General features: G+C 41.7%; 1 protein-coding gene across 2 annotated transcripts in view; it reads right to left on the bottom strand.

The window, feature by feature from the left end:
- Positions 1 to 894: 894 nt before the first annotated feature.
- The window catches only part of ITSN1 (intersectin 1), an 86,513-nt gene continuing 65,455 nt past the window's right edge, over positions 895 to 21,952 (bottom strand). For both annotated transcript variants that reach the window (XM_081858811.1, XM_081858810.1), the window contains exons 29-39: positions 16,270 to 16,391; positions 15,541 to 15,647; positions 14,248 to 14,431; positions 11,440 to 11,538; positions 10,161 to 10,328; positions 8,746 to 8,958; positions 6,462 to 6,583; positions 5,575 to 5,657; positions 5,405 to 5,488; positions 4,340 to 4,513; positions 895 to 3,157 (exon numbers count right to left, since the gene is read on the bottom strand). In XM_081858811.1, coding sequence (XP_081714937.1) covers positions 3,009 to 3,157; positions 4,340 to 4,513; positions 5,405 to 5,488; positions 5,575 to 5,657; positions 6,462 to 6,583; positions 8,746 to 8,958; positions 10,161 to 10,328; positions 11,440 to 11,538; positions 14,248 to 14,431; positions 15,541 to 15,647; positions 16,270 to 16,391 — 1,505 coding nt within the window. In that variant the 3' untranslated portion in view covers positions 895 to 3,008. The remainder of the gene's footprint in view (positions 3,158 to 4,339; positions 4,514 to 5,404; positions 5,489 to 5,574; positions 5,658 to 6,461; positions 6,584 to 8,745; positions 8,959 to 10,160; positions 10,329 to 11,439; positions 11,539 to 14,247; positions 14,432 to 15,540; positions 15,648 to 16,269; positions 16,392 to 21,952) is intronic.

The following is a 21,952-nucleotide window of genomic DNA, read 5'->3' as shown; positions in this document are numbered from 1 at the left end:
CCTTCCAGCTCTACAGTTCTGTGATTTTATAATGGAACCTTATTTATGCGGACTGATAAGGACCCATGTTTGTGGAACGTAATTTTTTAAGGGTGCTGAGATCTGTGTAGAGTGACTGGAATTACTATTAATAGGCTGAAGTTAAGAGTTCTGCAGAATATTACAAAGACTGGGGTCAAGACTGGACCTACGATTTGTCTTTCCAAGGTTGTAGAATCTTAGAGCTGGAAGGGTCATCTAGTCCAACCCCCCTGCAACGCAGGAATCCCAGCTGAAGCAACCATGACAGATGGACATCCAACCTCTGCTTCAAAACCCCCAAGGAAGGAGAGTCCACCACCTCCTGAGGGAGACTCTTCCACGGTTTAACAGCTCTTACTGCCAGAAAGTCTTTCCATACGTCTATTACTCTTAAGTGCTTAATTCCCTAAGGCTTCTGTTTTCCTTTTAAACCTGGAATTAATATTTTCTTTTGCAGTTAAAAAATGGCAAGAGCGGTTTAGAAAGGAGCTTGGCAAAGCAATTATCTCAGGGGTGAAGAATCTACGGTCCTCTGGGTGCTGTTGGACTACAAGTCCTATCTTATCTGACCATTAGCCATGCTGGCTGGGGCTGTTGGGAGTTCTAATCCAACAACATCTGGAAGGCCACAAATTCCCCACCCCTAGAATATACTATCAGGGTTATATAGGCAATCCCTTTCTTCCTCTGCGAGTCCCCCGGCTTCTCCAAAGACAGATAATTCATGTTCACCTCAGGGAGTATGGTCCCGGTTTTTTTCACAGTCTGAATGATAGGATTCTTTCCATATTATGATTATTTTTGTATCTATAAAAATACAGTAACACTCATCTTCATTACAACTCAGAGTAAAATTAGCCCAGCCAAAGAAGGTTAGAACGATGACATTTAATATTTTTCTGCCACTAAAGGATTTGTACCTTTTTTCCTCTACCACAACAATGTGTTATTTTCATATACATTATATTTCATAAAATGTTTTGATATGGAAAAAGGAAATCATGGGTTTAGTTCTATTTACATACTTTTAATTGAAACATTTTTGTACCAACATTGAAAAATAGAAACTTAAAAGTTTTTTTTAAATTGTGTTTTCAACCAGTCAGTGGTAAACAATTGCATGCCTGTTAAGTTAAACTTCCTCTAAAACTTGGTCATTTGAAAGTTTCTAACTAAAGTGTGTTTCTCTGTTCCAAAAAATACATAAGTATGTCATTTCTGATACAAAATTCTACACTATCTTCAATAAATAAATAATAAAGCGATTCTTAAAAGTATGAAATGTAAACTTTTTCGTCCCTCCAACATACAGGATTTTTTAAAAAATAATTGCTGAAAATAATACAGTGGTCTCCTTGGAAATAATAGTACACAGACACTTTCAAGCACAGTTTACACTTATCACCAGACCTTAGCTACCTATCAAGTATAAAGCTATCCTAATTTCCTAAAGGAAATTATAAAATTTTGCTGTGCTAGAGAACACCATCTCCACAGGAAACATGGAAACTGATACCAAAAACAACATGCAAAGAACAGTAAAGCCAACACGTTTCACAAGAACATTGACATGCTAACAGAACAGTCAAGACCTCCCATTCTTAAAGTCCTTACAAAAATACCCATTTCTGCATGATCCTTGGGTAACAAACTGAAGAACTGGAAACACAAAGAATGAATGTGCCTGGTGCTGAAATGAACCCACTCGCAAAATTCCACCACTAACATTGTCCCTAGTTCAGCAAAGTTCTCGAGAACATCCTTCTCTTGTTTGAATAACTTTGCTGAATCAAGGTTGTCCTATGTGGGTCACTGTGAGAGTGAATCCTTACATCTGCAACATAGCAATAAATCCCTTTGCAAAAACTTGTGACACCCAATGTTGAAACTGAAATTTTTTTAGTGAACCACTTTTGCAGTTAACACTTCGTTGAGCTACAGTATGCTACCACCCTGATTTCAAAACCATGGTGTCAAATTTATTTAGGCACAGTACTATTTTCAATAAATTAAGTCCCTTCTGACTGCTGCTAGCCTCAGCTTTCCTGAGCTAGAGCAGCTGTTTTCTTGTCACTGCCTTTACGCAATTGAGCAGCAGTTTAATCATGTTTAAATGGTACAGTAGAACACACAGAACGACTCCGCCAAACCTTGGTCTACAATTATTTACAACCCCATTGAAATGTAACCACAAAAAGCATTGATGTGTGGATACACAGTACTCCATTTGGGTGAAAGACACCCCAATGGGAAGCAGCAGGGATCAGGTCCCATTTATATTCTTCCTAAACAGGGGGTACGCTTTGAATTACTGGTCCCTAGACCGGGAATCCACCTAATATTTGCTGCTTCCTAATAAATACTTGGAAAAACCAACCTTCCACTCATTGAGAGCCTTCCAGATTATGGGCAACTGCCATTTAAATTTCAACTTGGAATAGTCTTTTCTTCTTCTCCCCCACCCCACCCCTTTTATTTTTCAAAAACAGATTCAAAGATCACCATAAATTTCTTAAAAGAAACCCAAATATCTTACATGGCAAGAATTCATTCATGTCATAGGTATTTTCTATATAAATATATTCACATTATGTTTATACACCACTCTGTGGGGCAGTAGGCACAACATTTCTAGGGGTAATTTACAGAAGTCTGCAAAGACATGTCAGTGCCACCCTCTCTTGTTGACACCACATGCTGCAGTACCCAAAAAAATGTGCAGTGTTTTAGCACGGGCTACAGCTCTGTTTTTCTAGAAATCCTGAAAGCTACAGCAGAAGTTCCACAGAAAATAAACAAAAAAATCCCCCAAAGTTACATTTTCCTCACAAACTTGGAATTCAATTTTCTGCAAGGATTATCCAGCTACAAAGAGTTGTGTGGCATTGATAAGTATTTTGTTTCATATAAAAGGTCTGAGGATTCCTAGACAGATTTTGTAGGCGCCTATTGCAGTGTTTTCAGGTTAGAAGAAGCGTCTTCCTTTTTTAAGGTTCATCGAACAGCTGCAGATCCAATCGGACAACTATCTCTCCTGTTGGAACTTCATGCAAGAGAAGACACTTTGTCACTGGTCCCTTTGAGCCCTGGTCCTTCTTAATGTCTGCTACTCGGATTTCTGTTCGGCCTAAAAAGTCTGAAACAGAAAACATACATAATGGTTAGAAATTGCATATTCCCTGCTCCCATGAAGAACCACCTCTGGCAAGATGTTAATTCAGAAACAGCATGAGCAAACCAAAAACAGAAGCAGAAAATCTTGCTACGCATGCAGCAGTTTTATAATCTGTCAATGGAGATTTTCAGTTTCATTTCACTGGTGTTCTAATGCAAGAGAAGAAGGGGCAGGGACATAAACCTGCAGCAAAACCTTCAAACTAAACAATTAATTGAAGCAGTCAGTGAGGATAGAGGCAATAGGAACAAGAAAATGAATATTGACAGGAAAAGGGATGGAAACAGGAGATGGGGAGTTCCTCTGCTACGTGCAGGCCAGAGCAAAAAACTGAGCAGGAAAATCATGTACAGTGGTACCTCGGGTTACATACCCTTCAGGTTACATACGCTTCAGGTTACATACGCCTCAGGTTACAGACTCCGCTAACCCAGAAATAGTGCTTCAGGTTAAGAACTTTGCTTCAGGATAAGAACAGAAATCGTGCTCCGGCGGCACAGCAGCAGCAGGAGGCCCCATTAGCTAAAGTGGTGCTTCAGGTTAAGAACCGTTTCAGGTTAAGAACGGACCTCCAGAATGAATTAAGTTCTTAACCCGAGGTACCACTGTACTGTAAAAAGGTAAACGGACCCCTGACCATTAGGTCCAGTCGTGACCAACTCTGGGGTTGTGGCACTCATCTTGCTTTATTGGCCGAGGGAGCCGGCGTACAGGGTCATGTGGCCAGCATGACTAGGCCGCTTCTGGCGAACCAGAGCAGCGCATGGAAATGCCGCTTACCTTCCCGCCGGAGTGGTACCTATTTATCTACTTGCACTTTGACATGCTTTTGAACTGCTAGGTTGGCAGGAGCAGGGACCGAGCAACAGGAGCTCACCCCGTCGTGGGGTCTCGAACCGCTGACCTTCTGATTGGCAAGTCCTAGGCTCTGTGGTTTAACCCACAGCGCCACCCGTGTCCCCAATCATGTACTGTCTCTAGGAGTTTTTTTCACTCCTGCCTAGAGACCAAGGTGGAGCCTGAGCCCACACACACGGACCTCAGCAGAGGGACAGCAAAAATGAGATACCCTAAGTTGTCGTACACTCACATAGATGTGTACATAACCAAAAGACCAAGCTCAGAAGTAAGAGTGTCACTTACCATCTGGTGAGAACTGATCCCTCTCAAACACTGTTATGCAAAGAACATCCTGTTCCAAATCTTTGATAAAGAACTGGCAGTTAGAATTCCACTTGGGGTTCAGTGTGTCCTGTATAGTCTTGGTAATATGACACTGAGAGCCCATCGTCACTTCACAATATGGGTTACTCTTTCCTGAAAGCAGAAGGCAAGTAGATGCACAGCCATGATCAAACATTTGCACACACAAATTTGGTAACTTGCTTCTGTGGTTTTGACACAAGAGAATCGGAAAAGGCATTTTGTACCTCCACCATTTGATTTAGCGAAGAAAACAATCAAATGCATCGGGCAGCCTGTGCTGCCTGTGGGTGAGTGCGCCAAAACTGAATCTGGCATCAGGTATACAAGACTGCTTTCTACATCAAATCTGTCCCAGCCAGGGCTGGCCCAAGACATTTTGGCACCAGAAGGGAACGACAAAATGGCACCCCACCAGCTCGCCAAGGAAGAAGGGGTGACGGAAGACCTACACCAGGAACAAGGGGGAATGAAGTTCTACACTGGAAACAAGGAGGGAGAACAGCAGCAGCAACAGCAAATGATGCGTTCATTGGGTGCCAGATCTGCCCCTATGGATCCTGCCACCTGAGGAGGTCGGCTCACCTTGCCTCATGGTGTTGGCCAATAAATAGGGCCATGAATACCATGGGTGGCAAATTTGGGTGGACATTTCTCCAGGGGGGGGGGTGTAGTGGTCGGTAATCCTTATGTTTGACTGTGTGCCTGAGAATGCAAAAAAAGCTGGGACTGGCAAGCTACAAAACATGGCTAAAGGGGGCATCTAATGCAGATGGGAGGCTTTTACCATGTGAAAATCACTAACACTATTTTAAAATTTGCTGGCTATATCAGTCTCTATAGAGTGCAACAAAACACCATTTTAAGGAACTTAACATTTCCCCCTGACTACCTGTTTTACATTAAATGATCAAAGCACCCAAGAAGTTTCCCTTCTTTTTGTCACATTTTACACACAACACACACTCTTATATACACACACAGAGAGAGAAATGAAGTTCTTACCGTGGGATCTGCAGGGCTTCAGTTCAATACCTTCAACAATGTTCACCATTAACCTTCCAATACCGGTTGCCCTTTGGGATCGGACTGTGGCAAGAACAGGCAAGAGTCATTAAAATACTCTCTTGAAATTTTGGGGAAAACGTCTAAATACTGTACCCCCATTGCGGTACCTAAATAGGCCTTTTCCCTCTTCTTCTTCTCTGTTTCTATGTAAAGTTCAGAAGCAGCTTTGATTTTCTGAACCCAGGCCGTCCTTGAGAGAGAGAAAGAGAAGGTGAAAAGGAAATTACGTATCATTATGAAGTACATGCAAGTGAGCAAAGCTGACTGCATGCAGGTAGGAAGAAGATCTAGATAAAGGCATTAACGTCTTTGCATTACAGTCATACCTTGGAAGTCGAACAGAATCCGTTCCGGAAGTCCGTTCAACTTCCAAAACATTTGGAAACCAAAGCGCAGATTCTGATTGGCTGCAGGAAGCTCCTGCAGCGAATCAGAAGTTGCGGAACCCACGTTGGACATTCAGCTTCCAAAAATAGTTCACAAACCAGAACAGTCACTTCCGGGTTTGCGGTGTTCAGGAACCAAAACATTTGAGAACTAAGCTGTTTGAAAACCAAGGTACGACTGCATGTTTAGTTCTCAGGAGAAATATGGATGTGATGTGAGAGATCTGGGAATAGGACCTTCATTGCCATTGTTGAACGTTTTCAAGTTAATATTGGCCACAGGGACCACAATTCAGTTTGGGATAGTAGTGCTGGTACAGAGGAGGTTTAACCTTTTTCCCTGCACTGTTTTCCCAGTTAAAATTTCTCTAAGACTCAAAGCAGGCAGACCATGGTTGCTAGGGGAGGATAAACAAATCAGGGAAAGTGCATGTAAAAAAGATGGCAACATCAGAAACGGGAGAAATCTCATTATGAAACTCGTGTGTGTGTGTGTGTGTGTGTGTGTGTGTGTGCGCGCGCGCGCGCGTGTGTGTGTGTGTAAAAGAGCTTTTACATATTCCCATATTCCCATTATGTTCAGTGCCAATACAGAGGTATTTTTTTACCTTTCATTTATGCTTTCTGCACGGAGTGTGTAGACCCGATCAATGTGAGAGATATGAAAGATGGGCTCGTCGCCAGAAGGATCTGTGGGCAGTTTAACCAAGACCTCGTTTAGAAATATGGGCTGCAAGAAAAAAAATAGTTAAGTGTGAAGCTAGGTCAAGTCAGAATGAATGCTCTATAACAGGAGTCAAGTTCAGCAAAAAAAATGACTAGCATGCTGTGCTTGAGACAGCTGGGCAGACATACCCTTAAGAACTAGGAGTGCCTCTGAGCACATGCTCAGCCCAGGAATTTGTGATCAGTACCAGAAGAAAGATCACACATCCTTTCACACAAAAATTCATTTCTGATCTCCATCCCACCCAGGACCATTTTTCAGAAACCAATTTTTAAGGGAGAGTATGAAGCTTTTTAGCTGTTGCGATTGTTAAGATACTTTTAAAAAAATCTTCTTATTGAAAACACATAGTGCAATAATATACTGAAATAAATATATATAGAGAGAAAACAAAACAATTACAAAAACTCTACAGTGCAACATTTTGTTGCAGATCCCACTGTTGTCTACTAGCATGGTTCAATTTCTACGTGATTTTTAGCATTCACAGACTTTACCATAAAGAAAGAGGGTAAGCATCTTACCAGACTGCACGAGGGAAATGGTATCCCAAAAGCAAATCCAAAACTCAATAAAAGTAAACAAGAAAGATGTGTTTTTCAACCATCTATGGCTAGTTAACAGAAACCTGGACCCTTAACACAGTATAGCTTTTCTTTTGGATTAAGATACATATACTCATTGGCGTTATCTGCCTGAACCATGAAAATATTTGAAAGTTTCTAGCCTGGGCATCAATCCAGATAAAGCTTTGGCCTGGGCCAATATCCACACAAGACTTTAGCGTGATGATGATAGAGCAGGGTGGGGACTCTACAGCTAGAAATGTTGTGATGTTTTTCCTTGAAGGAATGTGTCAATAATGCATTAAATGTCAGCTTTACTCCCACTCATAGCAAGTAGTAACCTATGCTTTTCTTTATTCACTGGCATGGTAAAAACAGGGGGTTAGCTCACATATTACATGGTAACTAAACCAGGGTTATTACATGCAGCCAATTACATGGTGGGCATTCTCACTTCACATCTTTACATCATCATTGTGTACTTATGTGTGCACCTAAAAAAAGGGCTATATTTAAGCTGCATCAAAACTTGTTGAGTGGAGTGCTCCTGTACAATGTTGCAGCTAGGAAGCTATTATTCCATTCTCCCTTCCTGCCCCCTCCCAGTTTATCATTGTGTCTGTTTGTTCCATCCTCACTAGGTTCTTTTGAGGGATTCCGCCTTAGTTGCCACCCCCAAGGTTTTCATATGTTTGCAGGTCTTGCTGTTTCCTTGCATGTGCTGACACCACAGCGGCCCTATTTGACTACAGTCCTGTTGGCAATCATCAGTTGAGTGCACTGTTAGTATACATGAGGTATGGGGAACTTTTGACCCTCCAGATGTTGCTGAATTACAACTGCCATCAGCCCCAGCAAGCATTGCTAATGACGGGGGGGGGGTGAGGGGAGTTGTAGTTCAACAGCATCTGGAGGCCCAAAGGTTCCCTGCACCTGGTAAATATGCCTGGAAAGATCTCACCTCATATTGCAAAACAGACACATTTGTGGTGTCCATGTGGTTTTCCTATACAGAAAATATATCCAAATAAGAAATTTCCTTGCCAACAAATGTCCGTATAATTAAAGCTATGGTTTTCCCAGTAGTGATGTATGGAAGTGAGAGCTGGACCATAAAGAAGGCTGATTACTGAAGAATTGATGCTTTTGAATTATGGTGCTGGAGGAGACTCTTGAGAGTCCCATGGACTGCAAGAAGATCAAACCTCTCCATTCTGAAGGAAATCAGCCCTGAGTGCTCACTGGAAGGACAGATCCTGAAGCTGAGGCTCCAATACTTTGGCCACCTCATGAGAAGAGAAGACTCCCTAGAAAAGACCCTGATGTTGGGAAAGATGGAGGGCACAAGGAGAAGGGGACGACAGAGGATGAGATGGTTGGACAGTGTTCTCGAAGCCACAAACATGAGTCTGACCAAACTGCGGGAGGCAGTAGAAAACAGGAGTGCCTGGCATGCTCTGGTCCATGGGGTCACGAAGAGTCGGACACGACTAAACAACAACAAAGAAATTTCTTGTGTTGCCTAAACACCTTTTTCATGTGAAAAAGTAATTGGATGTTATCAATATTTCTGAATTTCCATTTAAAATAAATTCTTACCGTTTTGTACATTTTATACTGCAGGTTAGACTTGGGGCTGAAGACCTTATCTGTGCCAGACGAGCCGAGAGGTTTTATTATCTGTGTCAGCAGGAGGAAGTCGTTGAACAGAAAGCCATACAGCTCCTTGTTGCTCTTGGCCTTGTAGAGTTTCCCACTGTGTAGAAATTTGCGTGGCCCCAAGCAGTTTGTAACAGAGTTAAAAACAAGTTGCTGATGGGAACAGAAAGGGAGGGTGGGGAGGGGGGGAACCACAACAAGTGAGATGAATAAAAATATACTTGTTCTGATACTGTTGGATACAGCTGCAGAAAACTGACAGAATCTGCAGAAATATGACAACAGCTTCAGCTCATTTGCAGGCATAATGATGGCTTAGTGCTTGACTCTCAGCAGTGAAGTGCCAGCACTTGGTGGAATGGCAGGGACACTTCCGTTATTCCTAGAATTATCCCTTTGCTCTTGTACCCTTAAACAAGGATGGGTTTACTTACAATGAGAGGAGAAGGATTCTGACTGATGTCTGATCTTCTTCACTGGTGCTACACATCTGTGTACAAAGTAGGAGGAATGTGCCGACGTAATTAATGGCTGCATTAGCAGCTCAAACTAAGCCATAGTTTAGTGTGATGTCCACAAGTAGGAATGAGAGGCCGTGATCACTGGGCTTATGTTCTCCCCATCTCCATTCCACACACATGTGAAGTGAAAAAGGGGGAACATGAGATGGCAGCAGCTCGTTCCGGCTTGTGCACTGTACCTTAACCTGATGTGCAAACATGGTAGGTGAGTTATTACAGATTGGTGTCAAAGATTTAAAATGAATTCACCTAGTTTAGCTGACCATTTCCCTCCACTGTGCTGAATTGTAATCTGTACACTCTTTGGGGGCAGGGAGTTGTCTTGCTTTTATACCACAAAATGCTAAAACCACAAGGCACGTTGATGGGCCTTAGTAAGTAAGTAAAAAACAAATGCACAAGAATTTCAAGTGGTTATTTGTCTGGAATGCCTACTTTATACATTCCAGAAATTTCTCAATTACCCTAGGGTGATATGGCTAACAATTCCACTTTGCATCCTTCGTAAACAGAACTTGCTGAACTTTTCTGAATCAAAACTAGATTTTGCAACATACTTTATTGGGGGGAGGAGAGGGAAATTATGAACTGAATAAAAGCTGTGGTCCTCATTTCATTGCAGAAACGTTAAGTGACAGATGGCTGATGTAACGGGTTCAAGAGATAAGTGGAAAGAGAAAATTGGCAGGAAAAAATGCCAAATGAAGAGCAGGATGAATTTGTGAAGACTTACCAGCATCTCTTTAGCTAGAGAAGTTTATCAGCATTGTTTCATAAGCCATCTTTTCTGGAAGATTAGTAACTACAGTCTGATTCTAGGTATTTCAGCTTTACCTCTGATAGTCCTTCACACTGAACGTGAGCCTGGATCCATTCAAGCCTGTCTGAGTTCTCCTTCTCACGCACCCCTTCATTAACCTGAGAACAAAGTTCTTCCGCTTTCTCCAAAGCCTGTTTCAAGTGGCTGTGATCAGGGTGATTTTCAGGAGTATTTTCTAATATCTGCAGGCAAATAAACTGGATCAGGTTCTTATAAAACTGCATATCTATTCCTTCTTAAGCACCTGAAAAATTAAATATATCTTTACAGATATAAAGAACATTAAGCACCCAAAGTAAATGTTATTAAATAAATCCTGCCCTAAATCAATGGATTACTTCTTTTCAAATCAATCCCTTTTTTATCTTCCCTGTGTTAATCTAATAGAAATGGAACATTTCATTCTCTTACACAATCACTTATTTAAAGAAAAATGGGCCTGATCAGTCCCCACTGGACTTTTTGCCCTGTAGGTCAGGGTCTATCCTTCTGATTAAACTCCATGCTGGAAGTGAAGAAAGATGAGGAAGAGAACAGTCCTCTTACCCCAGGCTATAAACAGTTTACAAAACTAAAGAAAGCAACTTGCACTAAGAAGGGGGAGGATTTCTCTTTTGCACCAAGTGGCGCAAAACGTTGCAGCTAGACTGTTGATGGGAAAAGACTATTGCCAGCAAATAACTCCCATGCTCAAAAGCTTGCACCAGCTGCCTAGACATTACAGGGCCGGGTTCAAGGTACCTGTATTAATTTATAAGGCCTTTAACAACTTGGGTTCAAGATACCCCAAGGGCCACCTAATTGGTTATATCCCTGTTGAATCACTGAGGTCTTCAGGGGAGTCATTCTTAATCTACTGACTCATGGTCAGTAGGCCCAGCAAGCAGTTGGCCTGCAGAAGAAGAAGAAGAAGAAGAAGAAGAAGAAGAAGAAGAAGGTGGAGGAGGAGGAGGAGGAGGGGGAGGGGGAGGGGGAGGATCAGGAGCTCACTCTAAGCGTGCTCCTGGATCTTCATTTGCATCAAAAATTCAGCATTTTGCTCCCTTTTTCTGTTGTCCTATAGAAGACACCAGAAGTAGTGCAGGGCACCCAGTTGAAAGAATACTAACTTTTAATGTGCTCCCTATTGTTCCTTTGCATCTTTGGTTTGAATTCAGACATACTGCACATCCTCATGACTTAATAGACTATAGAAATACGGATCCCATGCAAGAAAAACTTAAACTCTGACTCTGGCTTCTTAACTATAGCAGTTTTGGCAACATATTTCCACACGTTCGCAAAAGGACTTACATTTTTAATTATCAGAGGATATCGCGTCACTCGTTGCATAGGCTTTAGCAGAAAACTTGACAATGGCATTCCTTTACAGCGAGGCTCCATAGCTAACCTCTGAAATATTGAGAGCAAAAAATGTTGGCAGCTAGTTTATGAAGGTCAGACACAAGTATTTATAAAAATGCCCAAAGCACACTGTGGTCTCCATTTATTCTCTACAAATGTGGATTCCTTGGAGTGGTGAGGACATGCCAGGAAGCAATTTCAGTGGTTGCTCACCAGTTGTGAAGTGTTCTTCCTTCAGAACGTTGACAAAGGCTAGGTCTGTTCTCGAGGCCATAAATGGTCTTTTGTGGTTGGAAATAAGCAGGCGGTTCTTTTATTGGCACATTTAAGTCAACATTTTAAATCCAAGTAGACTTTTTATTATGTGATCTCAAACATTGTTTCCCTTAGGTGGCAGAGACAGAATAGTTTAAAAATGAGGCCTGGATCACAATTACTAGTTGTTTGTTGTATTCTAAGATTCCGTAAAACAGTTAAGCGTATGCCTCAAGGAAACAACTGTTCAAGTGTTTTGAAGCCTGTGTTGATATACCACATGTTATTCCATTTATGTTATGTGTTGTATTGGGAGGAATCACACTGTCTATAATGTGTAGAGCAGTGAAAATTCAGCATTTAACACCTTCCTGTATCTAATTATCTGTCAACACACACACTTCAGCAAGGCCAAAAGAGAAGGAGGGGAGGGGGAAAGCCACCTAGGTTTTAAAAACAGAACTCTCAAAATAACGCCATCATTCCACAAGTACAATGGGCAAGGGAAGACCCCCCTCCCACCCCATGCTCCTGTCCCAGAATGGAAAGGAGGGGATACAAAGCCGAAGAGCATTTCTAACCAATTTACATAAGCAAGGGTAAAAAAGACAGAATTTCCATTTCCAATTCTTGCGTACAATCCTTTCCTGAATGGGCACAATACCCACATGCAGAAGGGTTCTCTATACTACCCTGGTGCATGTGTATAGGCACACTACAACTATCGCATCAGGCCATTAGGGGGAACAGAGAGCTAATATCCTGTGACCACGAGGAGGGAAGTGCTAGGCAGAATATGAGAGATTCATACAGTTCTGTCATTACTTCTGAAAGTCTAAGATCCACACTGGGGTGGGGGAAGAACCAAGGCTCTGTTATGTCCTTCAGCGCATAGGCACTGTGCCCTGGGGGAGCATATATTATTATATAATAGATATATTTTCTTCGCTCGCTTGCCATGAACCTCTATTGTCTATTCATAGCAAGAGTACAGAATTTTTCCACAACATGGCAATACAAACAGCTTTTTATTGGATTTGGTTGACCACTTTTGGAAACATGATTTTGGGAACAGATGGGTCCTTGGCCCGAACAAGCAGAACTCTTCATGCCTCTTTTGTGCACTCAAGGAGGATATATATTTTATATATATATATATATATATATATATATATTCTCAGGGAACTGCCATCGGAGCTCAGGGTGGTGGAGAGGCTCTCGGATGCTGGGAGACCCTCAGATGCTGAGGAGGGAACCAGTCGGGGAAGAGGGAGGGCTTCCGCTGAAGAAGAAGGAGGGGAGGAGGAGACAGCGTCGGAGGTAAGGCTCAGAGACGCTTCCAGCGAGACCAGCGGTGAGAGCTCAGGACCTCCCCTTGGAACGCCCACTCTGCGCAGAAAGCTGTCGCGCAGAGAATCAAGGAGGAGGCTTTCTGTCAAAGAACTTTTATGTTGGAAGAAGTTCAGGAAACGCCCACTGACGGATTCTGCCAGTGATTAAGGCGGCCACGAACTTATGGCTGTCCGGTTAGGGAGAGTTTGAAACCAACTACGCAACTGGGAGCGTTTTGGCGCTTACGCACAAGCAACCCCTTATCCCATTACATATATATATATATATATATATATATATATATATATATATATATATATATATTTGCTTTCGTAGATTTTCACGGGTACAGGAATGCAGGTTTTGGTGTCCTCGGGTGTCTTCCCGTGTAAAAGTTGGGGTGTCTAGGCGACGTTTCGACGAGGTCTCACTCGTCATCTTCAGGCTGGTGCTTTCGGCTTCTTGTTACATCATACCTTTGTACAGCTTGTAATATAGACTATATCCTCAGGAATAGAGAATCAGATAGATGTCCGAACATGCAGATGGCAAGAGAGTGATTCTGCCGCACAGGGCATCTGCCATCTGCATCTGATTCTCTATTCCTGAGGATATAGTCTATATTACAAGCTGTACAAAGGTATGATGTAACAAGAAGCCGAAAGCACCAGCCTGAAGATGACGAGTGAGACCTCGTCGAAACGTCGCCTAGACACCCCAACTTTTACACGGGAAGACACCCGAGGACACCAAAACCTGCATATATATATATATATATATATGCAGTCTGCCATGCTGAATCACAGTTTTTGAAACTCTGCTGATTTTCAAAAGCAACCTGCCACACTGTACAGAGGACTTCAGTTTGAAAAGATGTCAAAAGGCTTGTTGACAGATCTCTAAACCATGACCCAGTTATAGAGGAACATGACGGAATCAGGATCCTGGTTGGCAACCCTAGGTGGCAGTGTAGTGACTATCTCCACTGCCACTTTCATCTAATCTCCAGTCAATTGGTCACTAGTATAGGACAAACGCAGAGAAATCAGTTAAAATGTGTGAAGCTGCTTTTGGTTACATTTCCTATATGGCTCTTTTTAAATAAATTAAACCCAGAAAGTAGATGCACGAGTTTCTTTGAATAAATTACCAACGTGGATATTTTCTTACTTTAACGAAGTCCTTGAACTCGGGGACTTCGTCTGTCTTCTGCTGGATGAGGGCTGCTCCGTTCAGCTGGCAGCTACAGAATCGAATGTAAGGCTGCATGTGTGGAAGCTGTGCTGTCAGGATATCACCAATCATTTTGACAGGCATCCTCTCTCCTGACATTTTCTTACGAACACGCAGTGCCCTGAACGCAAAACAGAAAACGGGGAGAGATGTTGATACATGTTCAGTTTAATATAGTTGTACTATGTCTCCTGCCAACCTAGCAGTTCGAAAGCACATCAAAGTGGAAGTAGATAAATAGGTACCGCTCCGGCGGGAAGGTAAACGGCATTTCCATGCGCTGCTCTGGTACGCTAGAAGTGGCTTAGTCATGCTGGCCACATGACCTGGAAGCTGTACGCCAGCTCCCTTGGCCAATAAAGCAAGATGAGCGCCGCAACCCCAGAGTCATTCATGACTGGACCTAATGGTCAGGGGTCCCTTTACCTTTACTATGTTTCCATATAAAAGCAGCAGAGATCTATTATGGTAATGAAACAATGCTGTCTTATTGTAAATTGCTTTGAGGTTTTTTGCTTTGAGTGATATTGAAGTCAGATCAATCAAACCATAACAGGTTAGCCATAATTTATGCATTAATATAGAGCAGGGGTAGGAAACTTCTTTGGCCTAGCAGGTTAACTCTGGCAGGTGGGTGCAACAGCACACTTGTCAAGCTCCTGACACCAGATGATTGACATGTGGCTTGTCCCACCTACCTCTCCCTTGCGTAGTGTGTTTCCTAAGCACCTAACAGCCAGCCGGTTATAGAGGATTATGTGAGTAGTGATCTCCCATTGCTTGTTTGGAAATGGCCTGTTAAAAATTTCCACCACTTACAAACCCAAGATCTGTTCAAAAAGAAGAGACTGCTTAAAAAAGGAGAAAATAAATTGCACAGTAGGATTCATAAGTCGCTGGAGTGTAATGTGTCTCACTAGAAACATGCCCATTAAAAACTTGACTTTGACTTCAAAATTATATCTGGTGGGAAATTTTGTAAATGCACATTGCTTCTTTACTGCACCATCATATTTTGCAACTACGTTCAACCTATGTTAAGATTTATATACACCCCCTTTGCACAAACCATATTCAGCCATCATCATGAAAGAAAAAACCAGACTTAATGCATTATTTCAATCCCTACAATATTTTTTTCTTTCCATGTGCTGCTGAAAAATGAGGACAATGAAGGAGAAAGCATCCAAATATGTAATTGGCAATAAAACATTTTCAAAAGCAACTTACTTCAGTAGTTTGATATTGCACATAATCAGCTCTTTCCAATTTACAAAAATCATAGCAACCTCTTTTTCTGTCAACAGCTCGGAGTCCATCAGTGGCTTCTGGAAGATCTGCAGATTCAAAGGAACAATTTAGAACACACAATAAGCCTATTCACTGTGATTCATCTGTAGCCACTGCTTTGAATTAAAGCTCTGCAGATCTCACTTCCTGCCTCATTCTGATCATTTGATGGAGTGAAATGCAGTCAAAGATAAGCACTTTTAATTCCTTTGGTTTCAGCGGAAGATACTTAACTCTCCCATTCAAAGCAATCAGAGCTCAATAGCCTTAACTGCAGCGGGATCATATCCACACCTATTAGAATAGGTGGTGGTGGGGGACTACATGCTGGCTTCTCCTACAGGAAACTGCAATAAACTGTTAGATTTTAGACTGTATTTTTTTAGTCCCTTCCAAAAACACTGCCTTCAGAAAAACAGTGAACAAAAATGCCTTTTATTTTCCTATTCGTTTGCACTCTCCTTCAGGGAAGCTATTGATCATGGGATAACTGGGACACACAGTTTTGATTTCCAAAGTTCTCAAGTTGCACAATTCCCATTCAATCCTGCAAAGGTCTCCGGAGCTCCGGGTTTCAAAAATTTCATGTTTGACCCCTTTTACGATGAGGCCAGGGTGAGAAAACACACCAGGAGAAGTTGTTGTTAAAATGTGTACAGTCAGCCTCACCTCTGTTACCAGCTGCAAGTCATTCACATAGTTCTCTTCTGTTACTATGAGTTCATGGATGTAGCCCTGCCGTTTCCTTTCAGTAGGTGTCAACATGTCTAGGAGGTGCAGATCAGCACACCCTGGAAAACACAAGGAAAGGAACAGCATTCACTCTTTGGAACACTAACCCAGTTCCTCATAAAAGGCAAGTTACAGTGCTGAGTTAACCATTCTTGTTAAGAATGGAATGTGTGGGATGTCTGGCTTGTTTGAAAAGAGTATTAAAACTGCGCCCAAGGCATAATTCTCTTGGAGATGGTAAACCTGTGTTTGAATTCAACCACTTCAGAGTGCAGGCTGAGGCTTAACATGTGTCTGAAGTGACAACGACTTGCAATGTCAGCCAGAACTAGGTCTATTGTGCTAACCTATTTAAAGCTGACAAACTAAGCTTTCAGACACAGCAAAAGGTAAATTATAAGGCATTGGTTGGAACCACCTCCCTTGCATTGTGTTACTGAGACAGAACACTCTTATGTTTCTACACCTAGGAAGGAATATTCTCTCAAGCAATTGTACACTGGATTCAGTTTTCAGTTGATAGCACTTTGGAAAGCATCTTTGAACTGGCGATATTAACTGTATAATACTTTCACTAAATTTCGGACTGAATTTTTACACAGGTGCCCCGTTTTGCTTATCTAAATTGAGTTTTATAATTTACACTGAGATTTTATCATTCTTTATCTTACGCTACCTAGGATGCTTAACTGAAGCCCAATCTAGAAAACTGCTAAATTAAAAAATAAAAATAAAGCTTACATTAAGACTTCAGGGTGATCTCTTCTTTCTGATGTGACAAGCAACTCATTTCCACCAGGATCTGAGTGTCATGCTTTTAGATGCCAAAGTTGAGAGCCTACTCTGGTATACAGACTTTAACAACTAGACAAATGGCCAACACCATTTGAGGAGAGGCAGTAACTCAGTGGTAGAGCACACTTTTTACATGCTGAAGGTCCCAAGTTGAATCCCTGGCACCCCTAGCTAATTCTGGGAAAGGGCCTGTTTGACACCCTGGAGAGTCACTGTAGATAAAAATGAGCTAGAAGATCCAGTGATCAGACTCAATAGAAGGCAGCTTTGTATGTTCCCAAGATCCAAATCTGAAGCCTGACAAACCCACAAATGCAGATCTTTCTGGAGAGGTGCCCTATAGCTAGGGAAAAATTATATTGAGCAATTGTTCACCTTGGAGCCCCATGTGCAAGATGAAGAGAGGCATAATATATTATTAAAATCTGTACTCATAGCAATATGAGGCAAGTCTCAAGCTTATGCTGATTGCTGAATAAGGAGGTTTGTTCTTGTACCATAAAAATCATGATAAAACATATTTTGATTCGAAATATTCCTCAGAGGCATTCCGATTCAATGCTCTTCTTTTTAAATTAAGATTTCTTTAGGTAGCCTTTCTTTGATAGCCAGCTCTAACAATATGCGGGTAGCTGACTTTAGCCAAAAATATTTTTTTAGAAATAGCTCATCCAAGTTGTTTCTTTCACAGAACAGAAGTCATAGTCTCACGTCAGTTTGCAGCCCCAATAACACACTGCTAATTTTAGGCAGTTTAAGTGGGGTATTTTTTGCTCAAGTTGGTTGCCAGGGTATCAGTGAAATTACAGTATTTTTCGCTCTATAACACGCACCAGACCATAACACGCACGTAGTTTTTAGAGGAGGAAAAGAAGAAAAAAAATATTCTAAACAAAATAGTGGATATATGATTTTTGTGGTTCATGCTGTGGCCACAGACATGTGATCTGACAGTGAGTTTGGAGTAGCCCAATGCAAAAATCCTGAGGATCCATGTGGATCCATACTTTGTAACCACGGAGGAGGGAAGGAAGGGGAACCATGGATCCTCTGCTCACGACTGCAGCAGATTCCCCACCACCACCACCACCCGCAGGCATTCGCTCCATAACACGCACAGACATTTCCCCTTACTTTCTAGGAGGAAAAAAGTGAGTGTTATGGTGCAAAAAATACGGTAGCTCTACAAGGTCAGGGTAGGAAGCCTGTGGTCCTCCAGACATTGAACTACATCTCTCATCATCACCATCCCTGGCTGTTGGCCATGCCAGCTTGGGCTGATTGCAGATGGAGCCAAATAACAAATATGGGGGCACTATTCTCTCTGAAGAAACACAGTATCAGATTCATCCTGGAGGAAGACTTTAGCTGAAATGTATCGTATTATTACTATTTCAGTTCTTCATCAATAAACCCATTCTGTTCAGTGGGATTTGGTTTGTATCTTTTCACATGCCGTTCCCTTTCTGATGCTGCCTCCTGCCTTTTGATCTGTCAGTAAGGAAGAAACGGCAGCCCAATGACTGGAGTACTGCCATTAAGTAACTAAAAGTACTTACATCAGGTAATACACCAGTATGTCTCTTCTATACTATTGACCTAATCATATACTATACTAATTATTAATATCACTTTTCAGAAGTTTTCATCATTTTTTAAAGCAGCGTTTTCTTTTAAAAATAATAATGACAACCTATAGTATTATTTCAGCATAATGAGCGACAAGTTGGCGGTAGGGGGCTTTTCAAGTCAGTTGAGAGATACTTAACTCATACTTAATAATCATGGCAATCATGTGGACAGGAGCAGATTTTAGTAATACAGTCGTAACTTGGATCCCGAACACCTTGTGAGTTAAACGTTTTGGCTCCTGAACACCACAAACCTGGAAGTGAATGTTCCGGTTTGTGAATGTTCTTTGGAACCCGAACATCCGATGCAACTCCCGCGGCTTCCGACTGGCTGCAGGAGCCTGGTTTCCGAAAATTTTGGAAATTGAACAGACTTCCAGAATGGATTCTGTTCGAGTTCCAAGGTACCATTGTATGGACCCGATTTGGTGCCCTAAATACAGTGGTACCTCGCAAGACGAATGCCTCGCAAGACGAAAAATGCGCAAGACGAAAGAGTTTTCCGTTTTTTGAGTCGTTCCGCAAGACGAATTTCGCTATGGGCTTGCTTCGCAAGACGAAACGTCTTGCGAGTTCTTGCGAGTTTGTTTCCTTTTTCTTAAAGCCGCTAAGCCGTTAATAGCTGCTAAGCCGCTAAGCCGCTAATAGCCGTGCTTCGCAAGACGAAAAAACCGCAAGACGAAGAGACTCGCGGAACGGATTAATTTCGTCTTGCGAGGCACCACTGTACATAATAATTGTGGCCACTCTATCACACATCTGATCACGGCCTAACTTTGAGTATAAAAATATTATTTTGTGCCCCCTCACTCAGCATACTGTGCTGATGTGGAGGGCAAACTGCAGCAGATGTATTTCTGTCTCAAGCCGACATGCTATCCCACCAGCCTGCACCACTGCTGGAAATTGGTGAAAACTGCTAGGCTGCCATTTTTAGGGGCAAAGACAGATCTGGTTCTCACACAGCAGGAACTAGGCTCACTGATGTCCCACAGAAGCAGTTGCTGCTCTACCGTGAATGCCTGGGTTGGGCTTTGATTTTAAGCATTCCCAGCCTTTGCAACAGCAGGTACCGTATTTTTTGCTCCATAAGACACATCTAGTTTTTAGAGGAGGAAAGGGGGAAAGCCCCGTTTTTTTTGGAATCAGCTCACAGTTGTGCAGCTTCTTTTGCAAAGAGGAAAAGCCCCAATTTTTTTGAGGATCAGCTCAAAGTTGATGAGCTTACTTTGCAAAGGGAAAAAATACTGTTTTTATGGGGTTCAACTCACAGTTCTGCAGCTTCTTTAGGAAAGGGAGCCATTTCTAAAGTTTCCAGACAGGTAATCTAATCAGCCAGTCACATGTCGCTGGGGAAACAAACAGCCTCCGTCTGCAGAACATTCAACAATGGAGGCATGGGCAAGGGGGCGGGGCCAGAAAGGGGACCAGCAATCAACCACACATTTGCTCCATAAGATGCACAGACATTTCCCCTTACTTTTTAGGAGGAAAAAAGTGCATCTTATGGAGCAAAAAATACGGCAATAGGAAATTATTATTATTATGTATTCTGTGCCATCAGTGGGCATGACTCCTTAATGAGTTTCGTAGGTAAGATAGCTATATTCTTGTTCCCAAGGAGTCTATAGTCTAACATAGGAAAGAACGGAATAACGTGGGCAGAAACTATCACATTTACTTGAAGGTCGGTTGCAATTCAGAATAAGCACGAATGCAATTGGCAGCACAGGGACGCACAGTGCTGTACTATACTAATTGACTCCCTGCTATGATGAAGAATCCATGTCACGTGTCACAGGATTGTAGGGTCAAGGGTCATTTACTCCAACCCCTTGCAATGCAGGAGTCTTTTGCCCAATGTGGGGCTCAAACTCATGACCCTGATGTTAAGAGTCTCATGTTCGACTGACAGCTGTTCCAGTGTCAGCTTGCATCTCACTAGAAGACCAATATGAACATGAGACAGGCAAGTAGATAGATGGATATTTCCTTGTTTTGCTTTCAGTTGCCAGTCAACAACACAGAAGTATCAAATACAGTTAAGATATTTTATCAAATAAAATGTTAGTAGAATGCTTGTCTTAGGGGAAGTGTCATCTTAAGTTATAGCCACTTCTTAATCAAATTGAAGATGAAGTTCAATTTCTTGTTAAGCTACTTGCTAGCCATTTCACACCCTAACATTTAAAACGACTAATTTCCCTCCATAATATTGCTGGGACAGAAGAACAAAACAGCTCTTACATTAAGAATCTTCGGGATGTGAGGAAAATAATTTAAGAAGCAAAACTCAGTTCCAACAGCAGCAGGTTTCTCTACTTTATTGTGAAAATAAGTAACACATTTCAAAAATGAAACACTGTGTCATTTGCCAATGAAAAATCACAAATCACTCGGCCACCTCCTTTTTCTCTATTTAGGAATGCATCTCTTTCCAGAACAATAACTATCTCCAAGGGAGGTTAATGATATATATCAGGGGTGATTAATGTTCTTTGGGCCAAGGGCTGCATTGACCCATGACCAACCCTCCAAGAGCTGCATAATAATATTATTATAATGATAATGATAATAATAATAATGATAACAATTTTTAATACCCTGCCCATCTGGCTGGGTTTCCCCAGCCACTCTGGGTGGCTTCCAACAAAGGATTAAAAATACATTAAAACATCAGTCATTAAAAACTTCCCTAAACAGGGCTGCATGGTAAGATGGGTGTGGCGGAGGCGGAAAAGAGAGCCTGTCCAAAGTGGAAAGTTCATATATTTCATTTTCTTTCTATGCAAAGTCAGTCTAATCCCTTCCCAAACACATTCCATTTGTATTTTCTTTTAATTTTTAGATTCAATTACAGTATATTTTTCTGAATAAAATAAAGGTTAATAAGATAACGTATTGTGTCTTCCATCCAAAGTCAGTCTGTTCTGTTCTATCAGTATTTCCTTTTCCTTTTTTAAAGTGAACAGTCTGCTAATAAGTAGCACTATTAATAACAGAAGCAGCAACAGGAAATAATCAATTAGTTTAGAAGCCCCAGCTGACTTAAAAGTGAAGAAAATAACCCAAGGACAATCAGGGAAGCCCAATGAAAGTAATTAACCACAGAAAAAGTGTATATAGGAGCAGGGGAAAGAGAAAATCACCAACAAATAAATAAAAATTAAGACACATAATTGTTGGAGATCCCT

This window comes from Podarcis erhardii, assembly GCF_964252035.2.
Source record: "Podarcis erhardii genome assembly, chromosome: 4".
In the NCBI taxonomy this organism is placed as follows: Eukaryota; Metazoa; Chordata; class Lepidosauria; order Squamata; family Lacertidae; genus Podarcis; species Podarcis erhardii.
Note: the sequence above shows the minus strand (reverse complement) of the source record. Positions and strands in the feature narration are given on the sequence as shown.